At 39.3% G+C, this 15680-nt stretch overlaps 1 protein-coding gene across 2 annotated transcripts in view; it reads right to left on the reverse strand.

Moving 5' to 3' along the window:
• Positions 1 to 15623, reverse strand: part of RNF145 (ring finger protein 145) — a 46987-nt gene extending 31364 nt beyond the window's left edge. The window contains exons 1-2 of one of the 2 annotated variants that reach the window (XM_026857993.1): positions 15555 to 15623; positions 6984 to 7197 (exon numbers count right to left, since the gene is read on the reverse strand). In XM_026857993.1, coding sequence (XP_026713794.1) covers positions 6984 to 7197; positions 15555 to 15605 — 265 coding nt within the window. In that variant the 5' untranslated portion in view covers positions 15606 to 15623. Of the gene's footprint in view, positions 1 to 6983; positions 7198 to 15420; positions 15443 to 15554 lie in introns of those variants that run through there. The other variant, XM_026857994.1, reaches the window with a different exon arrangement.
• Between the last annotated feature and the right edge of the window lie 57 nt (positions 15624 to 15680).

Consider the following 15680-nt stretch of genomic DNA (forward strand, 5'->3'; position numbering starts at 1 on the left):
CCCTGTCGGTCTCAAGCAGCCACTGAGGCATAAGTACTACCACCACAAAGGGTAGCTGTCATCCAGCCTGTCTCACCACCACATTGTAAGTGCAGGGGGCTTTGAGGTGTACTGCATTTTTGGGGAGTGATGTTTTTGCATGGCAACGCCAAGGCATGCCTCTTCCTCACCCTCCCACTCAGCCAGAGCTGCCCAAACAAATGTTATTCACTCCAAGAAGTACTGTATTTTGAACTAAACTGGCAAATATTTTGCCCTTCAGAAAATGTTGAAAACTTAGTTCTCAACTGAGAAAACACACATCTAAACATACTTGCACACAAGGAAATTAGTATTTAACCAGTCATGGCACGGTGTAACTATAAACAGAGATCAGAAATCCTGTTATCAACATCTGCACATCTCAGTGAAAATAATGCCAACAAAACAATTTACTCATTACTGGGGCATTGCCATCAGCTTCAACAGCTGTTTCTTGAATTTCAAATGCCTAACAGATTGGGCACTCTAAGTATAAATAACCCTAGAACTGAGTTCCTTACAGAGATTTGCAGTATTGTCTGAACAAATAAAATGGACTTTAGTTCTGCCATATGATTCAGAGGCTGCTTCTATACTACGTCATACCTAATAATCAGAATTCTGGGACTAATTATAACCATAGAGAACCTGAAGAGTACTGGAAAAGAACATAGAAGTGGAACTGTAAAAATATAAACAGTCACAATGTATTCTAAATTATGAACACAAATTGCCATGTTGTTATAAGAATGGTACTCAGATTAAACCTCAAAATTGTGTCTCCTTTTCAAGCAAGCCGCTATTGGTTTTTTGGTTGTTGGGGTTTGGGCTTTTTTTGAGGGGGTGGTTTGAGGGGTTTTTTTTTAATAAAAAGTGGTTGCTAAAGAGATACCAGTTTTATATAGAAAAGTTACCTGAAAGTATCTATATGCTGAGAAAGCTGCTTAGTAAAAGCCTACGACACTAAGGAAGCAGTATAGGAATGAGCACTCTCTAGAGCTGGAAGGAGAAACAAGGATATGCTGTATTTTGAGCCCAGCACACCCTCTACCCTCTTCTGTGTCTACCAACTGCAGCACAGACTTCATTTTATCCAAGAGTCTATGAAGACATAGCAAGTTGGTTTTTTTAAGAAATAAAGACCAAGTCCATGTTGTAAAACTGCATTTGGTTAAAAATAGCTACACTTTAAAATAGTAACACTCAGAAAATAGTCCTACTACCCATTTATCTAAATGCTGCTGACAGGAGGGAGACAGAAGGCACAGGACAGCAAACCCAGAGATGCTGAATCTGAGGAGCACCTCATCTTTGTATGCATTAACTGCCACATTTAGACATGCATCCTCTTCTCACAATTTTGGAAAATTTGTTCCTGGAATGAACCAGCTGCTTCTTTCTTCTCACACTGAGGCTTCACATGACACTTCTTACTGTGTATCACAGTACTGTATCCTTCCTCTTAAGAGAAAAGGTAAGAGAAAAGGCACCGCAAAAAAAACAATCCAAATAAAAGATTTTCTAATAAATGCACAATAACATAAAGAGAAGTGGTCAGACCAAAGTAGAGAGGAATCAGAGAACACACCATAGCAGTAAGTTCATAAGGTTTCTCCTCAATCAAACCCTGTTTAAAAGCAACTTTCATATCAAGTAGTTCACACATAGCAGGTGAGGTGACTGAGCAATTTAAGGTATAAACCACACTGTTTAAGAAACTGTGATTACAAACAGGGTTGGGAAAGATGACACACCTTCCACCTATTCCAATTATTTAAATAGTTTCCTTACTGTTTCCCCCAAGAATTTCTTTTTTTTTGTAATGACAAAAAATATAGTTTAAGATAGAAGACTGCTCTTATTTTAATTCTTAGGTAAGAAAACACCATGTATTTAGTGCTATTCTGTGACTCTAGCATGACAATGACTTGAATACCAAGTTTGACTATGATTACAGGTTGAACTGATTAAAGTTCATGACTTTCCTCTTCCCATCTAGCTCAAGAGTATTTACCAGTTAGCGCAAATAGAATTGCTTTGCCATTCACAGCAGAAAATTACGTGGTTTCAACTGTTTCCACCTCATCAAAAGAATGAAAAGTGACTCCTTCTTGGAACTACTCTACAATGCAGAAGAAAACACTGAAGTCTGGAAGTAGCAGAGTATGTTAGTCTACCCTACACAGAAGTTTGAGATAAAAGCCACTGTAGTTAGTACAGACCTTTCCTGAAGGAGAGGCTAATTTTAATTTACACAAAATTATTTTAATGAAATCTTAATGAAACCACATTATACTTATAACAGTTGTGGGAAAAAAAGCTGGTTTGCTTTCTAAGCTTCTTTCCCTCCAGATCCTTCCACCTGGCAACAGACACCATACCAACTAGACAGAATTGTACCTGGTAAACACTGCACACAAATTTATCACATGCTAATCTTCAGCCAGACTATCTCAATGGGTTACCAAAATACTTAAATGGAATGACTTGGAGCATTTGGGTGAGTCCTGGAACAGTCGTGCTTATTGACAAGATATCCCTACACACTTCAGGAAGACCTAGAGAATGCACTTTCATTCACAGGCCACAACTGCAAGTAAGGCTTGTAATTCAGGATTTTTCAATACTCTTAAAAGAAAAAAAAAATTTTTTAATTGTATTTAAGCAGATGGCATAAAAGAGCCAGAATACAGAACCAAACCTTCCATGTGACTCCCTTCTAGAGGGCAAAAGAATTTGTACTATTTTTAATATAATTTCTGGTTGAATATCATTCAAATACTTGCAGTTAATGGCTCGATGTCCAAGTGGAGAGCAGTGACGAGTGGCATTCCTCAGTGGTCAGTACTGGGCCCATGCTGTTTAACACCTTTGCTGTCAACTTGGACAGTGTGTGGTGTGGTCAACATGCTGGAGGAACGGGACATCATCCAGAAGGACTTGGACAGGCTGGAGAGGTGGGTCTGTGCAAATCTCAAAGTTCAACAAGGCCAAGTGGAAGGTGCTGCATAAGGGTCGGGACAATCCCAAGCACAAATACAGGCTGGGTGATGAGTGGATGGAGAACAGCCCTGCGAAGAAGGACTTGTGGGTATTAGTGGATGGAAAACTGACAATGAGCCAGCAATATGCACTCGCAGCCCAGAAAGCCAATTGTGTCCTGGGCTGCATCAAGAGAATTGTGGCCAGCAGGGCGAGGGAGGGGATTCTCCCCCTCTACTCTGCTCTTGTGGGACCCCAGGACCCCAACCTGCAGTGCTGTGTCCAGCTCTGGGGGCACCAGCATCAGGACACAGGCCTGTTCAAGCAGGTCCAGAGGAGGCCACAAAGATGATCAGGGGCTGGAGCACCCCCCTGTAAGGGCAGGCTGAGAGATTTGGGGGTGTTCAGCCTGGAGAAGAGGAGGGTCTGGGGAGACCTTACAGCAGCCTTCCAGTACTTAAAGGGGCTACAGGAAAAGATGAGGAGGGACTCTTTATCAATGGGTGTAGGGATAGGGCAAGGGGTAATGGTTTTAAACTGAAAGAGGGTTGATTTATATTAGATATAAGGAAGAAATTCTTCATTGTGAGGGTGGTGAGGCACTGGAACAGGTTACCCAGAGCAGCTGTGGCTGCCCCCTCCCTGGCAGTGTTCAAGGCCAGTTTGGACAGGGCTGTGAGCAACCTGGGCTAGTGGAAGGTGTCCCTGCCCATGGCAGGTGGGTTAGAGCTACATGATCTTTATAGACCATTCCAACCTAAACCATTCTAGGATTCTATGATCACTAGCCATGCAGCTGGATTTGGTTTGCAAACCCATTTTATCCAATTATTGCCTGTTTTTACAGATATACAGTAGATATGGCAAACAAACAAACAAAAAAACAGATAAACAGGTCAACTTTTCATGCCAAGCATCTCTAATAATTTTAAGTTTTCATAAATTATCACCTGGCAAATGTCCTGTAAGATGTACCAAAAGTACTTCCAGAAAGACTGGGTGTGATCAATCAAGTTTTCAAGCTTGAAGTGATCCTGTGACCATCAAGTATGAATTTTCACACACACATAGAACAAAGATTTTTCAGAGACATTCCTGAATTGTTGCTTAACTATGTTTGATATTTGTCTTTTTAAGCACACTCCATAACCTGGGAATGTTTTCAGAAGTGAAAAACAGCTTTAATGGTGATTCCAAGATAATTCATGAGCAGAAAAACAGTATTATGAAATAAAACACCATACAAACTTTGTACACAAGAGCTAAAGTGCACACTGAAGGCCACTGCAGGCCAGTCACAGGCCTTCTACACCTGCCGAAACAGTAACCACAGTGCCATCTGACAGATAAAAGTTCATAAACAAAATTACTTTGCAAATTTTCCTGTATGAAATTAATCTGTTTACATTCAGCAATTCTAACCAGAAATTAATCTCTGCTGTTTGCATTGCTTTATGTATATTTAGCTAAATTTCATACAGTTGAACTTGCAGTTGACTGGTTATCAGAATTATTTTCCTTCACTAAAGCAGATAAGGGCTATTTCATGAAAAAATATGAAAGGGGAAAATCAAAGCACAAAATGAATCCAAGAGTCCTTTATTACATTCCCAGTACTGATAACTGGAATGTGAATCACACTGTAACATGTATCACTTGATCAAAACCAACAGGTATTTCACATCAAGTCAAAGACATGGAAGAAAATAAGTGCATTTAAGCAGAAAAGATATTCCTGGTAAGCCCAGTTCTGAGCAAATTTCCAACTTCAAATCCTTAGTTCCAGGAAGAGGTTCACAATATCTAGATTGGTAGAGTTTATTGATTTTGATGGCTCTCTAACCATATCATTCCTTGAGCATCTGTCCAAGATAGATGCACCCAATTTCCTAAGCCACTAGAAGCGCTTCTACGATACGGTATCTCACACTGCCTATGTAAGAAATTCAGCAATTGTTTCATGTTGCAAAGCAGCCACAGCATTTGTTGATACTGTGTCTCCTAACTGCAAATGTGAACAGAGGATTTTTTTTCCTAAATAAAACAGATTAGCATGTTGAAACATATCCACAGTACACTGTTATTTAAATTACACACTGGCAGTTAATTTCCTCCAACATATCTTCAAAGACACTTAATTTCCCAAACTGGTGGAAAGGTGCTTTGTTTTCCTTACAAATCCACTTTATATATTTTGATACATCATTTTAATTAAGGTTATATTGTAGAGTCATGCAATTAAATCTATATAAAATCTCGTGTAGACATGCAAATTGATTTAGCCCAGCCTCACATTGACACAGCTTAAAAAAAAAACCCAACCAATGAACTGAAACAAATCAACTTTATTTGAAAAGTACTAACAAAGTTTTGTCACTGAGAAGCATCTAAAAAGCTTATAAAACAAGCAACTTATTTGATGATCTAGAAGCTCTTCTTGATCAGCAACTACCAGCTGGAGCAGCAAAAGTACACCAATATTGTAAAAACCCTCCTGAGTGATTGTGCTTCAACACAACAGCACCACTTGTATGAGGAGCATAAAGCCAGAATCCACTGGTTTAGTACTAAAATAGCACCCAGGTGAGAAATACTTTGGTGACAATACCTACTCTCTGTAGCACTTCTTATTGGTTTATCTCAACGTACTTAAGCAAGGACAAGGTTATCAAAAGACTATAAAGAGGGGCTATGTCACAGCTGGAAATTACCCACTGACATCTTGATAGCTGCACAACTGTTAGCCATGCATTAGAAACTGATCTGATAAACTAATTCCTAAAAGGTACTTGTGTGCATACAAGTGCATAGAAAGCCAGCTGTAGTTATGTGCCACTGTGGTCCTGTGTCACATTCACCAGCAACAAACAAGTACTCTTTCCCACAAACATATGAAAAAGGCACAGAATTGTAACATCAGCTTTTTGCACTACAAGTACACTGCCATCCCAGCATGAGCACAGTGGAGCCATAACAAAGCAAGCCACATGTGTTTTTAATGGCAGTAAATAACTTCCAGACAACAGACATTTAATGGATTAAAAGAGTCACATGCCTACACTTACAGAGTCAGAATTAAAACCTGGACAAGCTACTTCAAAAAACCCCCGTGTTTTAACTACTTAACTAAAGGGTGTTTCCTTTAGCCAACCACAGCGCACCTTTATCCTCCAAAACCATCTACAAGGAAGAAACACTGCAGAGTAGGAGAATTATATGCTAGCTATTCCCCTCCAAGCTAGGCAGTACTCAGGTAGATCAACCTCAACAGCCTGGATCCAAACCCTCATTAACTCCATGTGCAGTCACTAGATGAATCACATACCCACCTGAAGAGCAGGTCCCAGAACATCAATCCTTTCATCTCCTAAAAACAGATGTCTGGCATTTCAGAGCTAGACTTGCAGGCCAAGATTCAAACCTCAGCTCCCTGAGCTGTGTTAGTAATTTTGTCCATTTATCTGCAACACAAGGACTTTTTACTTAATCTAATCTACTCACAGCATATATACAGTTTATAAGGTTATAACCCAAAGAGCCATGTCCATGCAGCAGTGAGAGGTAACCTTCTGGGGCTGTGGTCACAGTCCAGACTAGGAAACCTTTTCCCTAGTCTCTTGTTTAATGACAATGATGGGCTACAGTACTTCTTGTCTGCACAGCATTTCACGGCAGCTTTCTCATCAGTCAGACACAGGCCAGTCACTGTGCTATTCTTTCATGGTATCAATTGTGTTTTCAGACATCAGGTTTACTCTATATATCAAGACTAAATAACAAAGTTCAGTAGAAGACCCTAGACAGGATCTATTTACAGCCAACATAAACAATCCCTTAAGCTGAAGCATAATAAATACATTATTGTGCTATTTGTTGTAATTGATATATTATCATGCTATTACCAATTTCTTAGAATTCTTGTAGCCAGCAAAATGGTATTTATTACAGTAGTGTTTTCTCTTAAATACATGTCCACTTACCCACATAATGCATATTAAGGGCCAAGTACTTGTACTGGAAGAGAGGGTTGTTGTGCAGGCTACTTCTTTGGATCTGCTGGAAGAATGAGCTGACATCCCATCTGTACAAGACATCTAACAGCATGATGCTTGGGACCCTCAGGGCCACATTTAATACTGCCTCCAACTTCTCCTTTGCGGCCATTCTCTTCCCTTTCTGTGAATTGGCAGCAGACTGTAAATAGCACAAGACAGAGAAAGGTAATCAGATCAATCTCACTGTACAAACAGCTATTATGCTTTGTGATCATATGAATGGGGCTTCCTGTGTGGCCACAAATGACTGAATCAATCAACTGAGTTAAATTCAAATCGAGACAGGACAGCTATTTTTGCTATATAAAGGTCAATTTGCTAGCAATTTTTCCATGGTGACACAATAAAATGGGGAAAGAGCAGAGGGGGCAGGTTAATGACATAGAAATGGTCAAAAGGTGTGCACCAAGTAAACCTTCATTCTTATTTGCATTAAGTTAGGATCCAAGATCCCAGCCAAATGACCCCAATGTACTAGGTACTACATAAACATTAACATGATAAGCTTTAGAAAGCAAACACCAACACAATTCAGATACTATCTCCACTTTGCTTAACACTATTTCTATGCTTCTCAAATGAAATAGCCACCAACTAAAACAGTTCTGAAAACATTTTAGATTCACTTCCTCAATGAAGACTGAAATAAGTAATTTTACAACATCTAAGATTTAAAAAAATAATTTATAGCATTCATTAACATCTATGTATTTATGGAATGAGAGCTGTGCGTTTTGAAGATCAGGACCAATAATCCAACTATTCTACTCATTTTAATGTCATTCACCACAAGGAGTCATACAAAAGACCATATCCTTACTCCAGGGTATTAGAAGGTAATTTAATTTTGGAGCTTGTGATCAGATAAGATGGATGATGTAAGACAATGAAGTGCACTTTTTTTTTTTTTTTAACAGGAAAAAAAAATGCTGGTCCACAACAGCATCTCAAAAGAGATTTTAAAGAGCAAAAGGATCAGGTTCCACATTGTGTCAGACCACTGCCTTCAGCTGAGACTGACAGTTGCTCCTAAATGAAATGTGCTGTTTTTACCACATGCCACCTGCCCACCCAGGAACAGCACTCAGCCCAGGCTGTATTTGTGAGCCACCTATTATATATACTGTATTAGAAAAGTGAAGTTGAAGTATTCAAGGACAAGGTAAGGATGATCCAGCAAGTTTTTAATACACAAGCAGCCATTCAAACAAGTAAAACCAATCACCTGCAGCACAATCAGTCTCCAGATGAGGTCAGATTTAAGAAAAGGCTCGCAATCCCAATTACTAGGGGGACAATTGGAAAGAATTGCATTCTGACCACAGAGACAGAAAAATATGCACTTGGAACTGCCCTTCTAAAGTAAAAGTTTTACAGGACTTCATTCATATTGTTCTTGTGTAAGTTTTAAAAGCATTTGCAGTTGTGCAAGTTTTATACTATCAAGCCAACATTAAAGTACAGCATGAAATGAAACCATGTTCATACAGACACGAGAAAAAAAAAATCCTTCTTTTATGGGAACACACACACAATCCTCGTGTGAAGTTCTATTTGTCTTGCCATGGCCAAGATGCTACCATAGCCTGTTCGTGTGCATACCTAAAGCTACACTAACACCTGTATGACAAAACTAATTCATCTTAAGAAGTCAGGACAAATCAAAACTGAGATTTGGCTCAGTAAGCCACAGGGTACGGGGCTGATGCTTGTCGTCATCTAGCCCACAGTCTTAACTGTTCGAGTTATGTAAATGCAGGCACTACAGAGCTCTTACAACAGCTCTGCAAACCCCAAAGACAGCACATCCTTCCCCTCGCACAGGAAGCGCCTCCCCACTACACCAGGCATCCCACACAATACCAGCATTTCACAATGCTTCCCAAAATGAATTAAAAGGTCAGCCAGAAGACTACAAATATTTAGAATGAACAACCAAAACTATTGCCCAAGCAGCTACTACAGAATACTAGCATTCAACACTTAGTGTGAATAAAAGATGGTGGTTAAACGTATATGGTATCACACAAAAGCTGGAAGCTACACAGATTGCAAAGAGTCTCGCCAGGCTGCATACTGAAATACAAACCTATGCTTAGCATGCAGCTTAAATAATTTGTATCAAAACATTTTAAATGCCCTGGACTTAAAAAAAAAAAATCTTTGGTTTTCCCAGGTTCACAAAATTAAACAAACTCTGAAAGTAAGATGCCTCCTGGGTTTTTTTGCTAGGTTACTTTTCCAAGCAGATCAGAGCTCAGGAGTGGGTGGGAACTGACTTACAGGTTTTCACTCCATCATAAAAATAGCCATGTAAAGTGACAACAAGCACCTGATTTCAAATTACATTATCATAACTGTCAAACCTTTTCCAGTCATCAACAACCATCAAACATGTAGGACAAGTAGGAAATTTTCACTTGAACTTTATTTACTCAAAATGCAGAAGTCCATGGATTTCTAATACTGAAAGTTAATTGAGGTTCAGAATATCCAAATTAAGCTGAAAAATTCTGCCTCCCAAATTTGTACACGCATACTTGAGAATGTAAAAGAACTGAAGAGTGTAGCATTTGTATTATCTAGGAAAATAATTCTCATTTCATACCCTGTTAAAACAGAAGCAAAACAAACTTTGAAAACCACATTATGTTATAATAGATAGGCTATGAGAAGCAACCACTGCAACTCCGCAGCATATTCTGCCACTGACTGACAAAGCATCCAATACTAATAAGAAACCCTTTAAAATTAACTCCACTAGAAATGCGGATGTGTTAAATAAAGCCTCAGTTGTAATTGCTGCCAAGTTCTAACAGAACGTAATACAGGCAAGCAACAAAGTCCATTGCTCTAAGCTTGTTATAGTGTAGAGAGCTCTCACAATACATTATTTTGATTGGTGTAAAAACAAACAAAAAGCAGAAAAGCACCACAACATTAAACCTCTAAAACCTTTAGATAAATTATGATGACAAGAGTTGCTGGATGCTCAGATGTTAGGAAAAAATAGGTCACTGTTGTACACAGCCAAAAACTAGACTTAAGAACAGGACTAGGAAGCCACTAGTTTGTGTATCAAAACTTTTTTCCCATGATTTCAAATATCTCCCTGTTCCAAATCAGGAGAAAAAGAACAGGAAACACTTCAGACTTCACATCTTAAATAAGTGCAAGCACAGTAATGCTATTTGACCAAAATCACCTTTTAAAAATTTCCCATCGTAACTGATTGAGGTTTATGGAAACACCTTTGTTTTCTAACAACACAGGAGCATATTCCTGGTTAGTTTCAAAGAAAACATTACAATTAGCAAAACACAATTAAAAGAACCCTACCCTATCTCAAGTCTGTCCCAGATCATTCCATTAGCACAACAGATCAGCAATGAACTCTGAAAAAACCCTCAAAGATAACACACATTTTCCCTTTAATAGAATCCTCTTTCTGAGGTTTTGTCATCACATAAAATTTTACCATTTAAGCTGAAGCTGTGAATTATGCCACTTAAATCAGTGTAACTTGTTTATGCACAAACATAAATATAAATCTATCACATCACAGGCAGAAAATACTCACTGGTAAAGCAGTACAAGAGGTCACACAAAATCTGCATCCATTTATCCAAGCATATGTAGAATTACATTAACAGTAGTTTCTACATTTAGAAAAGCATTCATTATATAGTTACTTAACAGTTACAGAAATACACTGAAATATCTGCAAATTTAAGAGTTATTCTAATACTACTGCCACCAAAAATCACCGCAGAAAGATACATTGATTCCAAGTCAGGATGAGAACTTCAAAACCAGACTTGATCCTGCAACATTCAGCCCAACGTGTGAACAAGATGCTCATTCTCCTACAGGATTACAACCTAAAACAAAGCACTTGGTAAGATTGACTAGAAACTAAGAGATAATTTTAACTTCTGTTTGTCACATCTATGAAATTCTAGTTACGCTGGATATGTCCATTAACAAGCAGACTCTGACCTGTAGTCTAGTTTCCACTTCAAATCATTTTTCAGTGATATATTCTGAAACTAAAAACATCACCAGGAAAAGCTTTTATTTTCCTATAGGGTAAACTTTAGTAGATAGATCTTGAAGAGGGAGAAAAAAGAAAAAAATAAACCCAAAACAAAATATACAACTCCTATCTGTAACTACAGAAAAGCTGAGTGTCACAGTCCAAAAACTAAGATTAGACCCATCAGCTGGGTTGTATTCACACATTTCTGGAACCCCTGCTTCTATGTGCCTGTCTTGTTCTTGGGAGCAGAAAGTATCATAATTTGAAATACAGAAGAATCTCATTCTTCAGAGACTGAGATCTTAAATCATCAGTTTAGGAGGGAGAAACAGAAGAAAAGGGAAGGAACACGACAGAAAGGTTTAACAGATACGCACTTATGAAAATAATTTCCCTGTGTGAGTCTGTAGGAAAAAAACCCCCTACAACTCCAGAGAGTGAGTCACTGATCCATCAAAACAGCTCTTTCCCATGCAGTCAGCAGCAACGAAAGCAAAAGATGTCTTGCTCCTATACAATTTAAAGTGGCTAACAAGGACAGCACTCAAAAATTTCTGCTGAGAAGGGCAGATACAGTGAGCGTACCAAGTGTACTAACCAAGCAGTGAAACACTGCAGACATGTACAGTAACACTATCATTAGGATCCGGTCAGCATTTCCAATTATACTCAGTTTTTGTAGTTCACTAGAGCAGTTCAGTAATTTCAAGTAATAAACAGAGTATTTAGCCTTCAATTTAAAAGTCTGGAGAGAGTCAGTCGGCAAACAGACTACTTGATCTTGCTATGTGTAAGTTAACAAGAATAAACAAAATTTTTTTCTCCTTTTTTTCCCATCTGGTCTAACAATATGGATTGCTGAGAGCTGCTGAGGTAGTGTGACTGGAGAACTGTTATTTCTATCTAAAAAACAAATTAATTCCTAAATTCCTATTCACCCAAGACTCATTCAGTTGTGAACTGTGGTTAATCATTCCAAACAAATACATAACATACTTCGCAAAAAACAACTTTTACTGCAAAACAAATTAGGTCAACTTCTTATCTGTTCACAGGGACTTAAGTGAACATGCATTTGCATTAAAGGCATATTAAAAATGGCGAAAACCAACTGGAGACAGTGAACTGTACAGAAGGAAAAAAAAAAATCTACATTTCCAACTTTCTAGCAAATTCTGTATGAGGGAGAAGAAAATCAATTCAGGAAAATGAGGATACATATCACAGAGCTGTGAAGTTAAAGTTTTCTTCGAAGATTTATTTCTGGTGTACATTGATACCCTATGAGCAGTTCCAGTACACTGACAATTATATACCAAGTGTATTATTTATAGGCACCCTGTACAACATCCTGTGTCTTATTTTTCATGAGCAGGTAAGACCACGGCACTGAACTCAGGGACTAATATATGTTAACAAAAGTTAACAAATCCACCAGGTATGCAGCAAAATCTTTCTGTGGATTCTACAGGATGGGCGCTCTGCTGGCATACGATCAGTTCAAATCCAGTCACACTTAGAGAGGCTGCTTGTTTTTTAGACCAGATTTGCTGAGTTCAGTCAGGCAGCTGAACAACAGGAATCTAGTTCATTAAAATAAAAATATAACTATTAATATTTTTAAGTAAAACCTTCACAGAAGAAAAGTCTAGATTGAATCAACAAACTTAACTGCTCTGAGGTCCTTCTTGACTCTACAGTTTCTTGCCAGCCCAAGGTTTGGTTTATTAACGAGTTATTCAGCTTTTTTTTTTTTTTTTTTTTTTTCCATCACAGCCACGTTTGCAAGCCTACACCTACAGGCCTGCCTAACCACATTTGTATCAGCACATTCTGAGAAAATCTGGGCAGCAATCCCAAAGCGCCTCTGCAGAGGATAGAATACCCAGAGGACCTGCACACAGAGCATTAATGACAGCCCAAGATGATCCAGTCTGTGACAACCCACCTCAGAGAGCTCGACCACAGGAAGACCAGTCACACAAGTAAAGCTGGCATACCCCATTAACCTCACAAAAACCCTGCAACCCAAAAGTGTTACCAGCATGAAGTTACATGCCAGGATGAAATATCCTCAACAGCTGCTCCTTTAGTTTTTAGCCATTTCAGATATAGAGACAGCCTATGTTTAGAACCTGCAATGCCAGTAAGTAGTTACCTGACTGGCAAGAAGTTAAAATATAAAATAAGACTTTCAAGATTTGTCTAGGTCAATTCTGATAAACTTTCCATTGCTGCTGCTGCCTTAGCTATTTGACTCATGTAAATGAAGAGCATAAGCTTCCAGGCCCGTGACACAGGCAGCTTAGCTTCCTGCAGTACCAGACTCATACAACAGAAAGATCCAACAAATGGTGAAAATACTTAGAAAAGTCCCTTTTAAAACATGTTCAAACTCAAGACATGCAACTGAAAAATCTTTCCAGAAAAACTCCACGAGGTGAAGTACCCACTTCTGAATATTCCTTTCAAGTACACAACTAATTACAAAGCAGCAGGACTTCTCTAAAATGAAAGGAAATGCTATAAAAGTAAAGGCAGGGAAACTGGCACAAATGTCTGAATCGTACTGAAAGCACTAGACATGAACATGCATTTAAAAAGCAAAATGATGGCAGACTGTCCACTCTACAACCACATCAAACATTGCCAGGTGTATTTGGAGCTAAAAACGGATTCAGAAAGAGAGTAAATCATCACACAAACATAAAGTGTACCAGAAGACTGCAAGAGAATCTATTCGCATGTCTGTGTGAAGAGGAGGAAACCAACTCAAGTTTAGCAAACAGCTTAGAGAATGTTTTTGAGAGTGCAACATGAAACACTAATAGGCAGGCTTATACAGTTTTCCATGACACACCCATTCATTCACATCTTACTGGCATGATGTGCCTTTCTGCATCTGCACCATGGACTCCAGCTGCTGAACCCAAGTGAGATACTAATCTTTCCATCATCTCCAAAGGAAGAAATTCCCCAGTATTTCTTCCAATGTGTGTTGCTCAGTTTCTATCTCCATTAGAATTTGGTCGCTCTAACAGCAGTATCTCCTTGTAAGACTGATATAAACAAGGTGAATGAGTCCTGTGTTTTGGACAAGCAGCAGATTTATGTTGCTCTAAGATTTCTGATGTTTCTCCTATATAACAGTGGTCACAAAGACACTTATTTCCTGATGCTAATGAGTTTAAGAATTAACTAAATCCTTTCATGACACTATGGCTCAAAAAAACAGCAGCTGATTACTACAGTTATTAAAACTAACTAGAAACAAAAAGATACAGTTTCTCAAGCACAAGCAGCTCCTTATTTAAGGTAACTGGTAAAAATAATCCAAGGTTACAGATAAACCTAAGTTACAGGGTGCAATAGCTTACCAGCGCTCACCTTAAAATTTTTTTCCCGGTATTTAAATCTATCTTCATTAACCTACAACCAAAAAATGATCAAAGATGGTAATTAAAAATTATTTCCTTCTTCCCCTCCCAAGTTTGATCTCATGGGGTGTATTACACACCCAACAAACCCTAACACAAACACAACTAAAAGCATCCAAGCCCCAAATCCACAAAGCAAGTTAACAGAAAACTCTTGTACTAAAAATTTCTCAAGAAACGAATACAGCAACACCCACAGACTTAAAAAGTAAGCATTTTTCAGTGAGATCAAAAATGGGTAGTATCTGTGAGTCAAACGTTACAGAAATCTTTTTCACTGGTAAACAAAAGGTATTTTTTGCCTATACTGTCTACTATTCTCCCTTGTTTACTGATACTTAAGTGCATTAAACAAAAAAAAACACCTTTCTTTCACTTTATTCTCCCAATCACATTATTTATGCACCAGGTCCCCTGCACACACCCCCAATAAGGCAGCCCAGCCAAAAGATAAGAATCCCTCTAAGAGCGACCATCTGTCACAAGTGTACTTAGTACACAGAACTACTCCCGATCACAGAAAAAAAAAAAATGGAAAATTCTCATCACAAACCTTATTTTAAAAGACTACAGAAGGTCTCCGAAAATCGACTAACATGACATAAGTAGGAAAGATAGAAAAAGCCCTGTTCTTCACGGAGAGACTGCTTCTTACATAAGCATTACCACATGCTTCAGGGCCCGTCTCCAGGGGGGATCGGCTGGGCCTCCCCTCTTCCCACCTGAATCCAGGCACAAGGCACAGCTCCGTGTCACCCGTAAAGGCGTGCGACGTCCGGCCACCGGAAAAATGGGGGTTATTTACAGCCGGCTGCGGAAACCAGAAGGTAAAGCCAGACCCCACAGAGGGAGGGGAGCACCGTAACCTCCACAGCGGAGCCAGCACCACGGTCACGACCGCAGCACCGAGCAGCTCGTCCTCCGGGCCCGAGTCAAGCTCCACCGCCGGGCTGCGCACAGGTACGCGTACATACAGGCGTGCGAACTCTACGACCCCCCCCTCCACGCAGACTCCCCAGCCGGCGACTTATTTCCGTCCAGCCGCCCTCCGGGCGAAACTCTCGCGTTCATCCCCGGCGCTGCAGAAAGCCCCTCGCACCCTCCCCCGGGCCCCGCGCAGCTCCGCCGCCTCTGAACTCCAGTAAC

Source organism: Athene cunicularia (assembly GCF_003259725.1).
Source record: "Athene cunicularia isolate RWA chromosome 13 unlocalized genomic scaffold, athCun1 chr13_part1, whole genome shotgun sequence".
Taxonomy (NCBI): domain Eukaryota; kingdom Metazoa; phylum Chordata; class Aves; order Strigiformes; family Strigidae; genus Athene; species Athene cunicularia.